This window comes from Simochromis diagramma, unplaced genomic scaffold (assembly GCF_900408965.1).
Source record: "Simochromis diagramma unplaced genomic scaffold, fSimDia1.1 OVJJ01000302.1, whole genome shotgun sequence".
NCBI classification, from domain to species: domain Eukaryota; kingdom Metazoa; phylum Chordata; class Actinopteri; order Cichliformes; family Cichlidae; genus Simochromis; species Simochromis diagramma.
The window spans coordinates 590306-611414 of NW_024386792.1; the positions used below are offsets into that span (position 1 = coordinate 590306).

General features: G+C 42.0%; 3 protein-coding genes across 5 annotated transcripts in view; all 3 read right to left on the bottom strand.

Annotated features, from left to right (window-relative positions):
• Positions 1-4239: 4239 nt before the first annotated feature.
• gpank1 (G patch domain and ankyrin repeats 1) lies at positions 4240-19644 on the bottom strand. Its single transcript, XM_040023689.1, has 5 exons — positions 19634-19644; positions 7214-8029; positions 6991-7132; positions 6278-6353; positions 4240-5332 (listed from the first exon to the last, which is right to left on the bottom strand). Exons 2-5 carry the CDS (start codon positions 7592-7594, stop codon positions 4891-4893), a joined length of 1041 nt encoding a protein of 346 aa, XP_039879623.1. The 5' UTR covers positions 7595-8029; positions 19634-19644; the 3' UTR covers positions 4240-4890.
• On the bottom strand, positions 9797-16887 carry LOC120728644 (zinc finger protein 585A-like). Its single transcript, XM_040023683.1, has 2 exons — positions 16802-16887; positions 9797-14443 (listed from the first exon to the last, which is right to left on the bottom strand). The coding sequence occupies exon 2, from the start codon at positions 14320-14322 to the stop codon at positions 11272-11274; it is 3051 nt and encodes a 1016-aa protein (XP_039879617.1). The 5' UTR covers positions 14323-14443; positions 16802-16887; the 3' UTR covers positions 9797-11271.
• The window catches only part of LOC120728643 (protein sidekick-1-like), a 282587-nt gene continuing 280714 nt past the window's right edge, over positions 19237-21109 (bottom strand). For all 3 annotated transcript variants that reach the window (XM_040023681.1, XM_040023682.1, XM_040023680.1), the window contains one exon: positions 19237-21035. In XM_040023681.1, coding sequence (XP_039879615.1) covers positions 20730-21035 — 306 coding nt within the window. In that variant the 3' untranslated portion in view covers positions 19237-20729. The remainder of the gene's footprint in view (positions 21036-21109) is intronic.

Consider the following 21109-nt stretch of genomic DNA (forward strand, 5'->3'; position numbering starts at 1 on the left):
ATAGGTTTTTCTTCTCCTACACAAGAACTGAATGTTTTTCACATCGTAGTTTCTTGAATAAGTGTATGATTCAAACACCAAACATCAAGTCATTCAGCACGCTATCAGTCAGACTGTTTTATGTATACATGCTTAATTCCATACTGTGCTCACAGCAAAGCATGTCCAGACGTGCTCGGTGCTTTCTGTTGGTGGCAGAAAATGCTTTCACTGCTTCTTCCCAGTATGTGCTCACAGCACAGAAAGAGAAAAGAGGCTGAAGAGTTTTCTTATTCTTATTCGTACCAAGGGTGGGTGCACAGTTTTGCTAAACCAGTGACAAAGATACTTCTGAGCCCCTGAAACAAGAGCCATGAAGTGGTTACAGGAAGAGGGTGACAGATGAAACAATTTTAAACAAGAAGCACTCCCAGAGCGCAAACCTCCACCGAGGCAGCTCACTCTCTAGACAGTATTTACTTTTCAAGGACAGTACTTTATTGTCTGTATATTCATTTTGTCTCATTTGTTCTTTTTAAAAGCACTTTAAGAAGTTTTTTTTTTAGTGTAGTTTAATATCAGATAAGGCTAGGATGATAGATGTTTAGTTTGATTACACAAACATTATGTAGGTTGGATGAATAACAGCTATTGATTTGGTAATAACTTTATATGAATAGCTTAAGCTTTTTTTTTTTGAATAGCTTAAGCTTGTTATATAATATTATACTTCAGTGTATTTCTAACTAGGAAGCTCTTTCAATACTTTCTTTAAAGGCATATGTTGGACATTTTAGAGTAATCTTGAAATAAAGGCAAATGTAAATGTAAAAGTGAGGTCAGATATTATATATTTGGATGCAAACTATAATGTGATATTTACAATCCCAATGTACCAGGATCACTTTCTAAAAGTTGCCAATACAAAGACAGGCAGAACAATTTTAAGCAGTTTTAAAGATTAAAAAAATATTTTATGAAAGTTTGACCTTTTGACCTTAAAGAAGAGGTCAGAGGTCCAAATGTGATATTTAGAATCCTCATATACTATTCCCTGTATACACCTATATGTTGCCAATACAAACAACTGCAGTAAGAAACATAGTTTTAAATAGTTCTATATAGCATTATTATCACTTTGATGAACACTGTACTGCCTGTGTAGCTTTATTATGTTTTATACAGTAAAGTGATATTGTGATCGAATATGCTAAATTGCACTGCATTACATCAAAAGATTTGGTTTTATATTGAAGACGATAATAACTTGTCCATTTAAAATAAAGTCTAAATCCCAAACTAGAGCCTTATGAATAAAATGGCTGAAATTTCTGAACATTTAACACAATATGTCTGTGAAAGTCCTTGAATTAAAGTACCTTGATTGTTTGATTTAACGTCAGCTATGATAGTGTACAGAGGCAAAATTAACAACCCACTATTGTTAAAAAAAAATGCACCAAATTGGATATTATCTGAAAACCAATGCTTGGAATAACAAATCAAATCAAACGCAGTACCCAATGATGGTGTAACGTACAGGCTCTTTCATTTTCACCCCTTATAAATAGAACATGCTTGCGTGAGCCTACATGTTGTGTAACAGGCGGTTTAAGGTGAATTGTACTGAAAGAGTGCTTCCTTCCTTAAATAAAATCATGAAAACATGTAGTAGGCAAGTCCAGATCAATGCAATAATTGCTGGTTCAACTGTGGAGCCTTGCAGAGCCTTGCTGACACGCTAACACAGATAAGTGCAAACATGTGACTCCACGTTCGCATGAAGACAGGTGTAAAGGTGAACCAGGTGAAAAGGTACCTGGAGCTCCAACAGAGGGAAAGGTTACTGTTGGGGATGAGCAGTAATCAGTGTTTTTCCTGATGTTTGTAAAGTCTGTCCTGTCCTGTGTATTTTTTGCTGAATGTAAATAAAACGTTATCGTGTAACCCTTTCACACAGTCTTTATAGCTCAGACATTTTCAGTAACACAGTGTAAACACACTCCTTGTGAACATGAAGGAAACCCTTTTGCCACACATTCAGTCGTTGCGCAAACAGCTGGCAGAGTCACAGCTGATGCCATAAATGGACAGCATGAGCGCCGATCCTGAGTCAAGGTCAGAGTGTTAAGCTCTATTTAAAAATCACCTCTCAGACGCACCCAATGACTTTAATACACAACTCTTCATCATATTTTATGTTTCAGAGTTCACAGTCTCTGGCTTGGAACTGAGTCACTTTGGCTCTTTTCATCTTTTCATATCCCAGACTTTAAAATATAATTAAAAAAATGTACATTTCAAAGTCTTTCTATGACTAGAGGCCAGCTATTTGATCCAGCTCACCAACAAGTTGTGATCAGTTGACAGTTCTGCTCCGATCTTCACAAGAGTGTGCAAGATATACGGCGATTACACGATTCAATTACAAAATCAGAGATTAGGCTACCTGGTGTTAGGTCCACTTATGGACACCTTTATGCTCAGACTTGGTGCTCATTATGGACCAACTGTGGTTAGCACTGAAGTTCAGGAACAGAACCTCACTTGGGTTCAGACTGGGCTGTTCCTCCCAATCAAACCATTCAAGTTTCACTGTCATTCCAAAAAAGAGATGTTTTTGTATCCAGCAATGGAGTCACTGCCCAGGGCACGTTCCAGCTTGAGTTCAACCCTGTTCAGAACTCAAGCTGACAATTGAACCAAGGCCCACAATACCTGGTTTCTCCTAACCTCATACACTAGCTCAGGTTAGTGAGTTAAGTGACCCTTTGTCCCTGAAGCCAGTTTGGGAAACCTGTGATCTGACTGCTGCACATTCTACATTGCATCAAACAGCCCCTCCTCTTGATGGTTGGCCCACAGGAAAGCAGGTCCATTCAGTGGTTCCAGGCTGGGCCTCTCCTGGTGCCACGGGCTAAGGCCCAGCCAATTCTTCTCTTTTATTGGATAGTGTAGCAGTGAGGAAACTGAAGAGAAAGAGCGAGGAAAGGCATGCAGCAAAGGGCCACAGGTCAGACTCAAACTGCGCTGCTGCACTCCAGCCATGTGGCATGTGGCTACCTGTTCACCCACTGAGTTAAGTGGCACCCAGGCCGCTCAGAGCGCAGTTTGTGAGGATTACCCTTTGTGCATGAGTTGATATCCCAGTGTTGGTGTTGTTTCTACATCATCATAATAATGTTGGTCCAAGATCAGCATAGCAACTGACCAGTGAAGTTGAAGCTGGTTGGACGGCCTGAGGATGTCATGTCTCCTTTTTTGCAGATATGATATTTTTGCCTTCATCAAGAGATGACTTCCAGCTTGCACTTGGGATGTTTGCAGCTTAGTGTGAAGAAGTAATGAGATGTAGCATCTCCAAGTCTGAAGCCATTGTAGTAACCCAGAAAAGGGTGGTGTGCCCACTCTGGGCTTGGTATTAGTTGCTGCCCCAAGTGGAGGAGTTAAATAATCACTGAGTCCTGTTTATGAGTGAGGGGAGATGCTGACAGGTAAAGACAAACTGGTGCCATGTCAGGAGTAATGCAGACAGCATACTCAGCTGTTTGTAGGAAGACAGAGCAGAGCGTGAAAGCAAAGTTGTTGATTAGTGGTCAGTCTACATTCCTCACCTATGGCTGTAAACTGTGAATAACAACCAAAATAATTAAGTGCAAAGAGCTTAATACCAAGGGTGTATGTGCTGGTCTTCACAGACAGGGTGAGGAACTTTGTCATTCAGAGGGACTCAAGAGTAAAGCCAACACTCCTTGAAATAAGCCTGTTAGGGTGGTTCAGGCATCAAACTAGGAAAGACATGTCCAAAACTGGGTGTTTTGGACATGTCTTACCAGAAGAGCCCTGAGGCAGATGTAAGGCATGCTGGACAGATTACATCTCTCTTCTTAAAGAGCTGCAGGTGGTGGATGGAAAGAGAGATTGCTGAGGTTGTACTGCAGTGCCTGTGTGTGGTATACTCTGTAGCTATAAGATGTGGCACACATATTACTCTGCATTACAAAATAAAGCTTTCGCCTACATTATCTTCCAACAAATCTACAAGAACAAATCAATATTGCTACAGAATATTTTAAAATGTGGATAAAAAGTGGATTACACCACTCTGAGTAGATTTTAAGGGTACATTAATTTTTAGCCCATTATTTTGAAACAGGACGTCCCTGAGCCCACGTGTTGTGTAACAGGCAGTTTAAAGTGACTTAAAATGTCCTTTCTTGTCATTATAAAGCCCTGAAAACAAAAGAAAAGAGCCCAGACTGAAGCAGTAAAAACCAGTTTAACAGAACCTGACACAGGTAAGCACAAGCGTGTGACTCAACATTCACATGATTGCAGGTGTAAAGGTGAACCAGGTGAAAAGGCAACCGGAGCTCCAACAGAGGGAAAGGTTACTCTCGGTCTGTGTATTTGCTTAAAAGGATTTAACAGTGAAGAAAAAACTAGATGATTTTTCTTCGTAGAATCAACTTTAATATCTAAAAGAAACTCTTTCTTCTTTAATATAAAAATGTCTGCACTGCTTTATGACGCTAAAGAATTTGTCCATCCCTGGATCATGAGCAATAATCAGTGTTCTTCATGATAAGATCGGTCTTGCTGTTTTTTCTTTTTGCTGAATGCGAATAAAACATTATAATGTAAGCCTTTAACACCTTTGTGGCTCAGACGCATTCAGTTACAGTGTAATTGAAATCCTCGTGAACATGAATGAAAACCTTTTGCCACACATTCAATCACTGAGCAAACAGCAGCTGATGCCGTAAACAGACAGCACGAGCTCTGATCCTGAGCGTTAAGCTTCATTTAAAGTCACTTCACAGACAAACCCAACAAACTCTGTCAAAGCTTTAATAAAAAACTCAGCGTCATGTTTTATGTGTTTCAGATGCAGATGTGAATGAGCCAGTGTCAAAGATAAAAAGAGGCACGGAAGTCTCTTTCCCAGTTCCTGTCTTTTTGCTCTTTTTTCCTACTTTCTTCCTTCCTCTGTCCTTTCATTCCAATCCCCACTTTGTCCTTAGATGGTGGTTTCACAGCTTCACAGTCTCTGGCTTGGAAGTGAGTCACTTTGGCTCTTTTCATCTGTCCGTATCCCAGACCCTTCTGGTCTCTCTTCAGCACAGTAGGCACTGGCTGTTTGGGCCCCTCTCCCTGTGGCCCCAGTCCTGTTCCTGGTTTCCAGCCACAACGAACCATCATCTTGAAGCTGTTGCTGGAGGGGGGGAGGCAGTAGTAAGGCGTCGGTGGAGGGCGTCGCAGATTGAACTGATGCAGGGTGGAGGAGAGATGTGACGGCAGGCTGCTGCTGTGCTCGCTACGACACACGTCGCACCACTGACGCTGGAGGGAACTGAGGATAGATGAAAAAAGACAACATGAGCCCAAAAAGAAACATGAAAGAGCCACAAACTGACTTCTTCTCCAAGTGTGTGTAAACAACAGCAGAGATTTTACCTGCTGTAATCTTATCTCACTCGTGTTTGTGCTCATTCGAAATCTGTTGATCTGACCTCATAATGTGATCCTGATGTTGGTGAATGTTGGCAAATATCACTGCTATATTATTCAGCATTATTTGATTTTTTATGGTAATTCACTCCGATTTGATTCCATGATCTCTGTGGTTAAAGTCCAGCCTTACCAGGAAGTTTGTTCAGCTCACTGCTGTGTATGCCCTCACATCTGTGAACACACCCACACAGTGAGGAGGGCAAAAGGACTGCTGTTATCATATGCACTAAATGCACTAAGATGAACTCTTGTTGCACAATTTGACACCAATAAGCGCTGATCCTTCTCCTGACTGTAAAATGTCAAAAGTAGAAATTATGTAGTAATTTCTGCTTCACCATCACCAGAGCTCAAGCTTTTTAATACGAGATTTAAACCCAGACACGATCACTTTTAGCCCATCAACGATCCAAAAGGCACCAGGCAGTGTCTCTGTCGGATGGATTAAAACTCCTGTACCATTAAATGTTTCTCACCATAGATTTTGAATCAAGGATTTTTCATTGATCGCTTGGAAAAATTTGTGTCATTAGATTATCAATAAACAAACATCTCTATTATACAGAGTAGTTCCCTCTGCTGGGCGTTGTATGTGAGGAAGGCCAACTTTAGAGAAAGTCTAAGCTGGTTGTCACGACATTATCTGAAATTCATGTGTGAAAACGGCTCGTGTGTACCCTATTCCTCAGATATGAATGGTTTAGATAGATATTGTAAAGCCTGAATGATTTTACTGTGTGGTTATATTTAGATTAGAACTGTGTACCAATGAGAGTGTGCACACCTGCTATCAGACGGTGTGTCTCTCTTTGGTCTTCTCCCGTAGCTCAACAGCTCCTCCAACACATCATTGTGACCAGCTGTGAAAAGAAATGAATGAGTTCAGTTCAAGGTCTTTATAGTCATCTTAAAACTTGGAGCCATGAAACTGAAAAAGACATAAAAACTCACTAAACCAACATTATGTTATTGCAAAACTAACTATGTTTTAATCTTTGTTAGTATAGTCATGTTTGACTATACTACAAGCTTTTATGGTCATCTTTATTTAGACTACAGGGGTGCATTTATGTTGCAAAACTGTCCTGAATTTTTTAAATTTCCACATTATATTGCCTTATAATAACAATTATACTAATAATAATAAATAAAAAGATTAAAACAGTAAAAGTAATGAAAATTAAACAAACAATTTCAAACAATAAGAAGTAAAAGTGAAACAGCTGAACCCACTGTGAATGAAAACGGACCTGAATTCAAAGCAAAACATCAAAATGAAATAGGAACAAATACTAAATAGAAAATCCAAAACTACAACAACACTGGCTCAGCTTCACTGCACACACAAACAGATATCGACCACTAATGATCAGATCTGAGCAAACATCTCGGAGCTGAATAACCGTCAGCTGGCACGTCACAATTTTTCCTTTCCTTAGCAACCAGTTTTGACCTGGGAGATGACTTCAGGGTTTCAACCATGTTTGTTGGTTATACCTTCCAGTGCCAGGTCTTTGGCATCCCTCCCCTTTGTGTCAACCACTCCGACCCAGGCCGCTCCGTGCTGCAGCAGAAGTCTCACAGCAGCTTTTTGCCCTGACCAGCTTGCACACATTACAGCTGTCCAGAAGAAAGTATCCTGCAAGGGTGGAAAAAACATTTTGCTTAAAGAGTGTATTGTATCATTTCCCCAAATGAAACAGAATCTTCATTATCATACCTGGTAGTTGATGTCGACCCCCTTTGAGAGGACCTCTTTGAGCCCAGGGATGTCTCCCTCATGGGCAAAGCGCAGTAGCCGCAGACCCAGCAGCTCCATGGTTCTTTCTGAGTGTCCAGTCTCTGATTGACTCCCTCCACTCTGGCCCTGCTGTGCTTCCACAGCTCTCACTCTCCTCATCGCTCTTCTCCTGGACTCTCTACTCTCCTGTCTAGTCTGACCTTTTGATCCATCTCCCCCTTTCTCATCTTTTGTTAAGCTTTCGTAGAAACGCTTGGCCTCTTCCCCGCTGAGTCCGCTGCTTGTTTTTGAGCTGGACTGTTCCGCTTCAAAACTGAAAAGATCCTGCTCTCTGGCAGGAGTAAAGCCGAAAGCAGCCATAAGGAGTGACCGTAACTTCAGGTATCTCAGACAGGACGTTTTGTAGTTACGTGAAAGAAGCAGATCTTAAAGTCAGCGGTGTTTATATCTAACTGAGATATAAATGAGATGTAAGCCAACATTGCAGTTTCCAAAAGACAGTTCACATGCTGGTACTGGATTTAGCCACATATTACATTTAACATTATACTTATAACAGGAAACTACCAGCCTCACAACGCTAGTTAGCATACCATAACAGGGTAGCTAGTTAGCATCTTAGCATCAGTAGCTAAACATTAGACATACGATCGTTTCAGATTACCAACAAGATTCAGTCACCCCAAAGTCTCCTTAAAGCTCGTTTATGATGAAGATTATAATATAACCCAGAGCCAAGTGTTAAACAGCCGATTACATTAAAAATTCTCGAGTCGATTCGATAACAGGAAGCAGCTTCAAAATAATGTGCTTATTTCCGTGGAAAAACAAGTGTTAATAACAGTGAGTGCTGCCACCTACCGTCTACTCCTTTACACTGCACCCTTTGATATCTCTCAATAACTAAATATATAATTCATAAACTCAGACGTCACTGCCACCTATTAAGCCTGATGCTGCTTTCGTTTTTACTTTTTTCAGTTTATATTTTTTTTCATCCTGCCTTAAAAAATTAAAAATAATTACTGGCCTTTTATTTCACTAAAATAGTTTAACACGCTTAATGCATTCAACAGACAAGTACCACATTAATATGTGAAAATCCTTTTTTAATCTACATCAATAAAATTCGATCTATTTAACTACTGTTCACACTGTGAGAATTGTATGGTGAAAAAGGTAACTAACACCTGTGCTTCCCCCACGTGTGATGTGTGGAAATCTTCAGACGTGTATCCCTTCTAGGAGCATATCTCGGCAACTGTAGTGTAACATGTTATTTCATGTCAGGTGATTTACACTTTGCATTCAGAGGTTGTTTTGCAAACACATATAGACAGAGGTCTGATTAAAATCAATATATCATATTTTAGTCTCAGTGACTGTGTTTTGTTTTTTCCTTATGTTAACCTGGCTGTTTCCTGACCACTTCTGACAATTTTATTAACTCATTTCCTTTATGTCCTCATAAATATTCATTTAGTCTCGTCTTTCTTCCTTGCTTTCGTTTTATGCCAACAAATGCAAGTTGTATGTACTTCTTTACCTTCCACAAAAGATCAGCCCTCCACAAGAAACAAGAAAAACTCCCCAAAACAAAAACTTCATCCTATTAAATTAATTAAATATGGAAGATTTACTGCAAGAAATTAACCAAGAATTGGTACATGGCACATGTAACACAAACAGTTTTATTTTTTACTCCACAGAAATATACTGCCACACAATAGTCTGTTTTCAAGTTGCCCGAAATGTGGGTGATTTTCAAAAGCTATCAGGGCAGTCGGGCCTGCAGAAGCTTTGATGAAGAGGAGTCTTTTTTTTTGTAAAATAGCAGACCGGGCTGGGTAGAAGACCCCCTCCTTTGTTCTGTTTTCTGCTCATGTACACACCTGAAAACAATAATATGCCTGTTGCCATCACTGCTCTTTACAACACGACAGCAACAAAGTCTGACACAGTGCTGCTTCTTCATTCTCGTGAGCAGCATCAAAAACGAAGAGCACTCAGAGACACAACGCCCACCTGAAAGGCAACGTCTTTACTAAAACTCTGATATTTTATTCCATTTTATTGGTACGGCGCCACTGTGTGGTCATACTGAAAAAGTAAAAAGCGTGTTGTATAGCTCTCGCCATGTCCTTTCATATCATAGATTACTCGATATAGTTTTGATATAGCAAACCTGGATACTCATGTTCCCCAACGCCTAGTATATTGTTGTAAAGTTTAAAACTAATCCATTAAAGATTGTGGGTAACGTAAAGTTTTTCACATTTGTTTTGACCTGATCCGAGTTTCACCAAAACTAAATCAGCTGCAGCCTGTTATTGGCATTTACCATCAAAACAAAATTAGAAAATATCTTGAAAACTGTGAATTCTTAACTGCTAACAAAAAGAACCAGTCACATACTCCCTCCCCCTCGAGGGAGAACTATTTTGTGTCACAGGACTTGACATCTGAAGCGAGTTTGAGTAACTAACAGATGAAACATGGAACGATGTTCATTCCTTTGTTTCTATGTACACATCTGATGTGGTTTCACAGTCTCACAACAGGTACTGGTGAAGTGAATACGTTTTATTCTTAGGACACTTTTCCAAACACAGTTACAAAATGCTCACTTTCAGAGAAGCAAAAAGAATCAGACGTGTAAGATATGCCTACACATACAGATAAAAATGCTGAATCGCGATCGCTGAAACATTTTGGTGTCTGATTGTTCAGTATGTGTCTGCAGACGTGTGTCGAAGGCCAAAGATTTACATGCTGGTCACGAGTGTGACAGTCTGTAAGACCAGGGTGATTTACAAAAGTGCTTCACAAGGGGGATAAATCAGGCACAGGAGGGAGAGCCGTGAGCATCAAAGAATAAACTGTCATGCAGAGCTTTTGTATTTCAAGAGTAATGATACGACTTCTTCAGTCCAGCTGTGAAACTTGCAGAAAACAGCAGAGACAAACTGTCAGGCATCTTACTGTACACACAGAAACCATTTGTGACACCAGTACTGTGGTTCTGCATGCTTTTCCCCATTAAGCAAAGTTTGGAAGCAAAAAGCAGCACATTCATGAACTTTTCAGAACAATCTAACGAGAAAACACAAATCCTGAAAAAGTTTTTTCAGTAGTAAAGAAATGAGCATTTTTAGAAGTGGGAGTTTTCTTCTTTCATGCTGCTTTTGTGTAATTTGTCTTTTGTCTCCAATAGGCGTCGCATTTTGGCTCAGTATATGTGCTATAAGAAAGTTATAAAGTGCTATGTTTTTAGGTTATGATAGTCATTTTTGAGTAGGTTTGCAAGACACAAGAAAAAACAAACAAACACATTAAACAGGTTATTCTCTCTCACAGAAAACATTTAAGACAGATGAACAGCAGCTCTGTGTGACTGGCTTTTCATCTGTGACTCAACATCAGTTTTCACCCTCACTGTCTAATGTCAATGAACAGAATCAAATGATTTGTAAGCCACTTGGAAGTAAAGAAGTGAGGGGTTGAGTGGGCTAACTCAAGAAGATCATTAAAAGTCAGAGTCAGAATTCAGAGAAATCTCTGCATGCAAGAGGCGGGGACAAAAATCATACTGGAAGGCTGTGTTAAAAGTGACATGTGAGTAGTGGAAATCCTGGCATGGGCTCATAAATCATTAATATGACCAAAAAGGCATTAATCTTGATTCTTCTGAAAAGCTCATAAAAAAATGATGTCTTTCACAATATCTGCTGCATTTATACTTTGCCCATTTGTGAAGTTTGGCTTCACAAAAACCTCCAGTTAAGCACTAACAAGTCTTTACTGGGACTGCCAGAAACTGATCTGTTAGTGTTGTTCATAATCCAAACCAATTATGTTACCTCATCTTTTATGTTCATGTCAGCCTAAATTTGCCTTAGTTATGCTTGTAATACATTTTGGTTTTGTATTCTTCCTCAAATATTAGTAAGGCATCAAACTCCAACAAACATGCAAAACCACTGGTACGGTCATTTCAAAGTAACCACCGAGCCTTTGTCGTTTTCCTTTCACTGCACTTACGGGTGGAATTTACTGATGTGTCTGTTTCTGTCCCCGGTCTGTGTAAAAGTCTGTGCACAGTGGGGGCAGGAGTACGGTCTCTCCCCTGTGTGTATCCTCATGTGAACATTTAGTTTATCTTTGCTAATAAAGCGTTTGCTGCAGCAGGTGCACGCATACGGTTTATCTCCTGTGTGGTAGCGCTGGTGCATCTTCAGCTCTGTCATCCGGCCGTAAGTTCTACCGCACTGGGGACACTCGTAACTGGGCCGAACCTCCATGTGCTGTCTGCTGTGTAGGCGCAGCCCGCTGGACGACCTGAAACTCTTACTGCACTGGGAACACTGGTAAGGTTTTTCTCCTGTGTGGATGTGCACATGTAGCTTGAGGCTCGCTGCGGAGGGGAAGCCGTTCCCACAGATGGAGCAGAGGTGAGGTCTCTCCCCTGTGTGGATCGTCAGGTGTTTCTCCAGCTTATTCTTGTTCAGGAACGTCCTCCCGCAGACGGAGCAGGTCTGCGGCTGCTCTCCCTCGTGTGAACTCATGTGTTCCGTCAGCTCCATCAGGGTGGAGAAAGCAAAATCGCACCGAGTGCAGGAGTAGGGCCTCTCCTTCTTGAATTTCCTGTGTTTGAGGCAGTGCTGCTCTAGATCTTCCCTCTCCTCAAAGGTTTCAATACAACAGGTGCACTGGTACGGTCTTTCTTCAGTATGAGTCCGCAGGTGATACTTCAAAGCGGTTAACTGCAGAAAGACGGTGTCACAGTGTGGACATTTAGATTCGCGCCTGTTATGGACCATTAAGTGCCTCTTATAGTGGGAAAGCTTGAGGAAGTGTTTGCGGCACAGTGCACAGTAATACTGTTCGCTTCCATGACTTTGCTCGTGCTTCTTCAGAGCATACTCAACTTTAAACTTCTTTCCACACGTGCTGCAGGAATAAGACTTCTGATGCACCGCCATGTGTACCTCCAGTTCTTCAAGACTACCAAAGGTTTCATTACACTTTGGGCAGGTCCCCTTGTTTTCTTTCACATGTACCTCCAGGTGTTTGTTGAGGTCTTCCACAAAGGCAAAGTCTGTCTGACAATCAGGGCACGTGAAACACTCCCCATTCGATGCTTTCCTATGAGTCACTATGTGCCGTTTCAAGTGATACATTCGGCGGAATTCTTTGCCGCAGTCGCCGCAGACGAGGCTTCGAGGACCCGACGCGACCTTCTTGTGTAATTTAAGGTGACTCGCAAGCGCAGCCTTCTCCTTGAACTGTTTATCGCATGCGAGACATGTCAGGCCTTCGACTGCGTGGGTTTTCTTGTGCGCTCTCATATCGAGCCAGCTACTGAAACTTTTGCCACATTTAGAGCAGATGTATTTGCCCAGATTGTGCTGGTTCCTCACATGTCGGGTCATGTGGTAGGACTGGCTAAAACTCATGGCGCAGACAGGACAGCTGAAGGGTTTCTCCTTTGTGTGTGTCCTCATGTGTCTCATGAGTTTGTTTGGCCCTCTGAAGCGTCTGTTTATGCAGATGGGACAGAAATGGCCTTTTGTTTTCGCAGTGGCGGTGGGGTTTTCTTTCGGTCTCCCTTCATCTTGAGATGGTGCTTCATCGGAATTTCCTTCTTCCATCAAAACATTCGCTTCGGATCCCGTATCCTGAAAATCCCTGTTACCGAAAGCTGGATCGTCACTTGTTATTTCTTCAATCTTCACTTCGACTCTCTCGATTTGCTGAGAACTTTGTCCCTCTGTGTGGGTAGAGAAACTTTTGCTGTCTGACTCGACATGACTAGAAAACACGTCGCTGTTGGATAATTTTTCACGACATTCTGGATATGACAGAACATCTGACTTGTGCTTCCTCTTGTGACTTTTCAACTCTGCAAAGCTCTCTAAAGTTATCCCACAGGCAGTGCAGACATGCTGTCCTGCACCGTGCTGGTTCCTCAGGTGTCGGGTCATGTGGTACGACTGGCTGAAGCTCATAGAGCAGACAGGGCAGTTGAACGGTTTCTCCTTTGTGTGAGTCCTCATGTGTCTGGCAAGCTTGTGAGCGTCTCTGAAGCGGCGATCGGGGCAGATGGGACAGTAGGGACCTTTTGGTTTAGTTGAAAACGGATCAAAGTCCTCATCATTGGTGTTGTCGTCATCCTCAAAACCATCACTAGTTTTGTTGCACCTGTGCTTGTTCAGCTTGTGTAAAGATGAAGACGAGGCTCCATTTTCATTATCGCAAGTCAGATTGGTCTCACTAGTAGTCTGAGACTCTGCATCATTGTCATTATTACAGAGCTTATCATTGCTGTAGCAGTTACCTTTGGGTTTGAGTGACTGAGTTTTAGTCAAGCGCGTGTTTGTTTTTGACCTTTTTTCCCCACGGCGAGGCCTTCCTCTTTTAGCTTTTCTTTGAACCGGTGGTTCTAAGTCATCTCCAATGTCCACGCTGACTTCATGAATATCAAACAGCTGAGATCCATTTAGCAAGGTTTCCACTTCTTTACCAATAAGTAACGCTGTGGTCAAAGTCAGACTTTCTCTCCCATTCAGAAGCCTCTCTCTGAGCTGTGGGTAGCTTGTTTTCTCAATCAGCTGATTCAAGAGGAGTTCATCCTTCAAGTGTCCATAACTGCAAGGCCTGAGCAGCTCTTCTAAAGCAGACACAAACTGATCTACAGTCTCTCCAGGCATCTGAGCCCTTTGGTGGAATTTAAGGCGGTGCATCTGAGTGGTGTGATCAGAGCTGAAGTAAGCTGTCAGTGTTGATATGGCTGCTGCGTAGGTGGTGTCATTTTGGATCAGTGTTGTGAAGATACGCTGCCCCTCCGGGCCAAGGCAGTTCTGTAAGAGCAGACACTTACTGGAGTCGACCAGCTCTTTTTCACTGAGTGCTTCGACATAGTGTTCGAACGCTTTGAGCCATTTAGACCAAAGCAAGGCTGGCTCACCGTGGACAGGCAAGAAAGGTGGAGGCGGGGACAGGATTATCAGCAGTGGCTCTGCGAGGGGCTCCAAACCGGGGTCCTGTTTTATCACATCCTCATCTACCTTCACAGATACTTCACTCATTGTTAGGTTTTATGAAGTTTGCTCACAGGGGCTAATTTTTTTCCTTCTCCCAGTCCAGTAAGACTTCACTCACTCTAAGATGTCACTCTGTGAACTCTGTGTTCCTGCCATCCGAGCTCATCTAGGAAAACAGTAAAATATACAAACACAAATTAGCTTCAGGCGTAGTTTCTCCACATGCAGATTATTTCACTAAAATACACGCCTCACTATAATTACAGCAGCTTAATACCACAGTCTAATAATAACTCATACATTCATTGAGGTTATTATTCATTTTGAGTTCATTTATGTTATGTTAATAAAGAAAAATAGCTTTACTTGTTATAACTCTGACCTTAACCTTAAGCATGATTTGGGCGAAGACTAATTAGATCATCACTGTGTGCAAGTTTCACTACACTGACCAATAATGTAGGAGTGGCAGCGATTCTTGAGAATAATAGTTGGATGGTTCTCTGTGACTGAATTAAGTTGCATTATTGGTCGGCGGGATGAATGTGTTAGCAAGGTATGTTGAGCCTGTAGTCAGAGTTTTCTGTGTTATGCAGATGGCTCTCATTTTACTTGGCTAGATCACCATGCTGAATTTCGCATTTCTCATAAACTGGTTGAACTGGCTGTTCAGAATTTCAGTTTCAAATCAGCTGAAAATGCCACATTTTCATTGATCTTATTTGTATTTGCTTTACATGTTTTATATGTGCAGCTTGTTAAGCTTCAACTTACTAGCACCACAGGATAAAGCCCAGCTGTAATGCAAACTTCACATTGCATTGTCTGGGGAATTTACAAAAAAATCAATGTTTTTATGTTTGCTTCTACTATTTATTTTTAACACTGCTGGAACACTTCCTCAAATAGTGTAACTACCTTTAAACTAGGTTATATTACTCTCACTTCCACCTTGCAAAAAGTAAAAGTGGCTTCTATGTTTTCTGAGTGGACTAGGCAGTGTTTAGCTGATTGAGTTTCTGTGAAACACCCCTTTTTATTTGAGCGCATGCAGATCCTAAAGTAGAAAGGCTGTGTTAACACAGAGAGATTATAACCAGCGCTGCGATACCTGCCACTGTCCAATTTGCACGAAACAGCTTCATCAGGGATTCAAACGGGCCATATTTTTATGGTAAGCCGTGGTGAGAGGCTGCTAGATGTCGATTGCAATTGCAGTGAAGTTGCCTGTTTACCCGAATTGCACAGACCTGGAGAATGGTCAGCTGGCAAATGAATAGTGGACATGTGAAATTGGTCAAAAATAGAAATATGGTGCTGCACTGAAAACTGCCTTGTGATTGATTTGGTTGCCTGTACTTTGGAACACGCCAACCTGTCTGTAAACAATTACCAGCTGCTGACGAGCAAATGACTTCTTGTTCCAAAGTGACATCTTTTGAAACATGTTAGTTTTAGTAGTAGGGCACAAGGTGTCCTCTGCAGACAATCACTCCTCATACAGTCTGACAAACCCTGTATCGTTTAATTACTGCTTGGTACCATCGTTAATTGTGACAGACAATTTTGATTTAGTTTTAGTCATAATCTTTTGACTAAAATCTTCTTTGAGTCTTTGAGATTTATTCATAATTTAGGGATCTGAATTCTTTTAGCTTTAGTAGAATAAATCTAAAGTTTATTGTAAAAGTCTGTGGTGAGAGTTGCTCCACACGGTTTACAAAATGTCTTATTTTCCTTGATATCAAATGTTTCCTTCTGGTCTCCTGGTCCTCTCAAGTGCTGACGTTTTGTCATGTGTTCATGAGAAACGGGGCAGCTGAACCATATCAAACGTGTACGTCTAGCCTCGCTGCACAAGGAGACTACTTCTGACTGGATGCCTTCCAAACTCCTCCCGCCTTTCTACAAAACTTAATTGGTTCTGATTGGATCTCTGGAATATTTTTATCTTGGTGTATTAGTTGATGAAAGCCCATCTATGAATCCTCACAGTGGTTAGGGTCGTGGGGGACTGGAGGTATCCCAGCTACCATACAGTGAGAGGCACTGTACATGCTGGACCGATCGAACAGCCAGAATTACTGGTCAAAGAAATTAATGCTGCTTGGTGGTTAGTGAGTGTTTAAAGACAAGTTGCTGTCTTCCAAAAAATTACTGTTTCAGCTCCTTGTCCAATATGGCCACCCTCTCTTTAAGCCAACTTTTCTGCCTCCTTCAGTGGAAAAACTTCAAGTGCTTAATTATAAAAATAAGCTGGACATTTTGTCTTTTCCACGCACATCAGAATCAAACTGATCACCTCCCTCAAAGAAATAATCGCAGTAGGTTATACCAGTATGATGGTGACTCTGGCCCCCTCAAAGTGAGTGACTGCGGCGCGGCCCTGCGACCAGCATCACGGTGCACGCGCTAATGGTTTTTAACGTCCCTCTCCCACAGCGTCAAAGGGAAGATTTTATAGCCACAGGAGAAAAGAGGAAGCACTGAAGGAAGCATGAAGGAGGAGGACGCGAAAACTCACCAAACCAAACTGGGTCACAAGTCACGGCACGGACGGACGGACGGACGCAGAGACGGCGGGGGGAGGGACCGCAGACTCAGCTCCGAGCCGCGGCCGTCAGCATCCCGGCAGCATGCTCCTCTCTGCAGCCGCGCACTTTAAAACAGTCACTACACCTAAACGTTATGCTCACAACCAAAGCATGGAGTGAAAAACATAACCGCCATGTTAGCAGAGCTTCTTCCGGACACTGCCTCCCCTCCCACGGGGGTCTGTGTCAGCGCCCCACAGCGCCCTCAGCTGGCTGGAGGGGCGTATAATCCGCGACCCTTAGCCTTAACTTTAGCGGAAACAGCTGCTTTCTTCTACTAAGACCAAAGAGGTATTTTTATATTCAATACTTAATTAACGATTAACAATTTGTTGACCACTTAAAGTGTATCCCATTAAAACAATAACGTGTCTCAGTGTCTCTGTAAGGTGTTGCACATTTTTCCGGATGCATCAATGGATTTGAATAAGGCAGAAGGGAAACAGGGAAGCAAGTTTAATGAAATCTCGTTTCACCTCATTTCTTCTGATTCTTTACGGTCTGAAGATTTCCATCAGTGTTAACGAATGCTTTAACTAATTAACGTTATTTATTAAAGTATTCACCTGCTGTCTGGGATTGAAAGAAAAACATGGCAGCACAATCGGTGGTGGTGTGTTGTGAAGTGCCTGTGGGGAATAAATGCACCGTGAGCTGCTCAAACCAGTGTTACAGACTTTTAATGAGACTTTTAAAAAAAGTTTACAGTGTGCCGCACTCTTACTCAAACTGTTTCTCTCCTGTTTGAAGGATTTCTGTGCTTTGTGTGTGTTTTTCTTCGTCTCATTATTGTTGCACGCACACTTTGGGGACACAGGATCCAAACAGTGTTACTGCTGAAGGTTGAACAATATTTTAAGTATACTTCTGCATTTGGGAAGAGACAGAAGCATCAGAAACAAATGCATGCCAAAGCCTTTTATTGGTTGAACCGACTTTTAATTTGCAAATAAACCAAAAATTGCAGATTCACTGTGTTGCAGCTGTTATTCAATTAAATTAAACTTAATTTATATATTATGTATATAATCACAACGGCAGTTCTTCAAGGTGCTTTATAATGTAAGATAGAGATCCTATGATAATATAGAGAAAACTAACAATCAGATGACCGCCTTTGAGCAAGCACTTGGCGACTGTGGGAAGGAAAAACTCTCCCTGCTTTACCCTATCCGATTGGGGATGATGAGAAACAGGACAAAAAAAACAAAACACCAGGTATGTGAGGATTTCCATTTTATACTTATGTTTCACCCACTCCGATTGCATTTGACCACATAACTTTTCCTTGTAGATGAAGAGTTTTCAGGATTTCTCATAAAAACATACTAAACTTGTCAGTGTCTTGGTAATGATCAAACAACTTTTACAGCTGCTGTACTTTTAAGATCGTTATCCCGTTGAAAGGTCCATGTGCAGTACATTTTCAGCTTTCAGAGAAGACTAACATATCTTCAAACACTCAGCGTGTTGCAGAATTTAAGGTTAGATCAGTTACTGCAAGCTGCACAGTCCCCGAGGGAGTGAAGTAACCGGAGCATTTCCACCACCCTTACTCACAGTGGATATGACTTTCTGCTGCTTTGGCTTGCCCTAAATGTCTTCTTACTGCTGTGGTCCCCCCAAAACCAGACTGTTTTTTGTTTTTTAATTTAAATATATGATATGTTTGCTAAGTGCGGTTGGGAATAAAATTAAAGTTTCTGACATGCACAAATCGTTAAGGTTTTATTTACATTGAACACTACATTCACACAATTCTTTCTCTGCAGCAAAGGCTTTTCCTGACGTCCAGGTTTACACAGCAGATCCTGAAAGCAGCGTCTCAGCGCTGACATCTAATCTGAGCCTCCGACTGTAATTTCAAGGCTTTAATGGTGTGATAAATGCGGGGAACTGACAACTTTTTCTACCACTGATTGTTGGCTTTTTCAATGTAACTGAACAATTTCCAAGGGTTGTACTTGTTTTTTTTTCAAAAACAAGACAATTTTCTGAAGAACATGTACTTTGATATATTAAAATTACCTTTTTGGACTTCTACCTTAAGGTTTTTAATGCGTGGCTTTAACCACCTTATACTGCAGATTTGAAAAGAACGCAGCACGACTATAATGAATGCACTTTGCAAAAAGGCACTTCACAACACTGAATAAATCTTTAAATAAAAAAGAAAGAAAAAAAAAAAGCTTTGGCACCCCCCTTTCCTTCTTTTACCATTTTAATAAAATCCCCACAAGCAAAGCATTATTCATTCCTCTGAACATGCTACATGTGAAAGCACCGCCTTAAATCGGTTTACGCAATGAAGACAATGATGCAAGGAGACACTGTTGCAACACAATGGACCACACAGACACACGGGTAAACAATGACCATTTATTCACACACTGTATGGGGCTCAGGCGTGACAGGGTGAGGCGAGGCGGTTGGCCGGCGGGGCGGGTGAAGAACCTTTAAAGTATACATGATGAGCAAAAACCTTACAGAGAAATTTTATTTGCACTTGAAGAAAAGTACAAAGTACATGTGTGGTCTGGATTGCTGCTCCTTGAGGTGATGGTGGGGCTTCATGAAGTTCAACCATACTCAGTCTGAAGGAGGAGAAACCTCTTAAACATCCCGGGCACTTGTTCCACTCTCTGTCAGTCACTGTGTCTTACACTAGTAAACGTCTTCTCCTCTCTCTTGTCAGTAAGTGTACGTGAATGTTCTCCAGTGCCGTTTACTTTGACTCGCACAAACATGGCCAGACTACATACAAGAGCACACGCAGTAGAAAGTAGAATCTCCCTGTACAAAATCCATCTCAAAAAATATACAAACATACGCACAGTGGCACACTTTGCTCAGCAGTGAACTACACGGACGGATGAACAAGCTTCTGAAATTAGCAACTCACACGCATGCTCATACGCACACGCCTCACAGTGAAATTCATTTTATTTAAAAATGTAACCTCGAACAGAACAGATATGAAATGTGTGTGTGGAGGGTGGAGAAAGCAGGGAAGGGGTCAGCTCAGTGCAAGCAGTATGGCTTGGGAGCACTGATAACAGGCAGTAGACAGTAAAAAAAAACATGGTTTCCATTTAGTCCACACTGTTCTCAGAAAGCACTCAGCACCCTTATTATGGATGCTGAATGCCAAAGAAGCCCTGCCACGCTCACTCTCCATCCTTTTCAAGTTAAAAAACAAAAAACAACTGTGATTATCGATTGTTTTCTTCTTCTGTGGTGGTCTTTTAAAGCTGACAGCTCCGAGTTTGTGTACGTGAACCAGCCTGTGAACAAAAGCTGCTCCGTTCTGTGCCGTCTCTTAACAACTCTCCTCAACCTTGAAGCTTCTCTCTCCCAGTGGGAGATACTGAAATGGTGCATCAGAGAGAGAGTGTGAGTGTGTGCGTTCTTGTGCACTTATGTGTAAAATACAGAAAACAGAGGATAATCTTTGTGCTGAAATCCCAGGATCCATCAGCTTGAGGTTGAATTCTCTCTTTGACAATAACACATAGTGACTAATCTAGTCATCGCTCTCGGCGGAGCGTCTCTGGAATAGGCAGGAATATCAGGTGGTGAATGTGTGTTTGTGAGCACAGTGACACAGAGGCGTAAAAGAGCTGCACACACACACACACCCCTGTCGACTTGGGGCCTGCGTGAACGGGGGGAGAAGGCGAGTGAGAAGTTTAAGTTTAGTCCTTCGGGGCATGAAGGGGTGATTCAACACCAGTCCGTCCCACGTCTCCTCACCTCGTCCTCTGTCTCCTTTAGTCCAAACGCACGCCGGCGCTCTCCTTTCCTTCAATACATGTGTACATGTGTGAATATTATCTTGTGCGGATTTTGTCTCTAGAGTCAAACGAATGAGGAGAATCCCGTCACAGGCGTGCGTGACCCCGGCGGGTTGGTGGTAGGATTAACGTGCGTGTGCGCCGGCTGCCCCGTGGGTGTGTACGCGCCCCCTGTGCTGTGCTGGGTGACCACGGTCTGGTAGTAGGGTTCTGTATCTGCGGTGGCGCACTCCTCATAGCCAAAAGACGTGCCGATGCCTTTAAGCCCCTTGGGCTGCCGCTTCCAGGAGTTGTAGTAGGTGGGGTCGCTCATGTAGTGGTTAACGAAGGAGTGCTTCGGCTGCTCGTCCTCGTAGTCGCTGTCTGTCAGCTGGATACAAACCCAAACAAAGTTAGAGGTGGAAGTTTTTTAGGGAGACACAGACAGTCACACAGCCTTTCAGT

Bases quoted from the DNA above. Each gene is read 5' to 3' on its own strand.
- gpank1 (XM_040023689.1), bottom strand. From the start codon at position 7,594: ATGGCTGCTTTCGGCTTTACTCCTGCCAGAGAGCAGGATCTTTTCAGT. The intron at 7,133-7,213 runs GTATGATAATGA...CCACCCTTGCAG, and splicing joins GGGTCGACATCAACTACCAG to GATACTTTCTTCTGGACAGC. The intron at 5,333-6,277 runs GTGTGCACACTC...ATCTATCCTCAG, and splicing joins GACACACCGTCTGATAGCAG to TTCCCTCCAGCGTCAGTGGT.
- LOC120728644 (XM_040023683.1), bottom strand. From the start codon at position 14,322: ATGAGTGAAGTATCTGTGAAGGTAGATGAGGATGTGATAAAACAGGAC.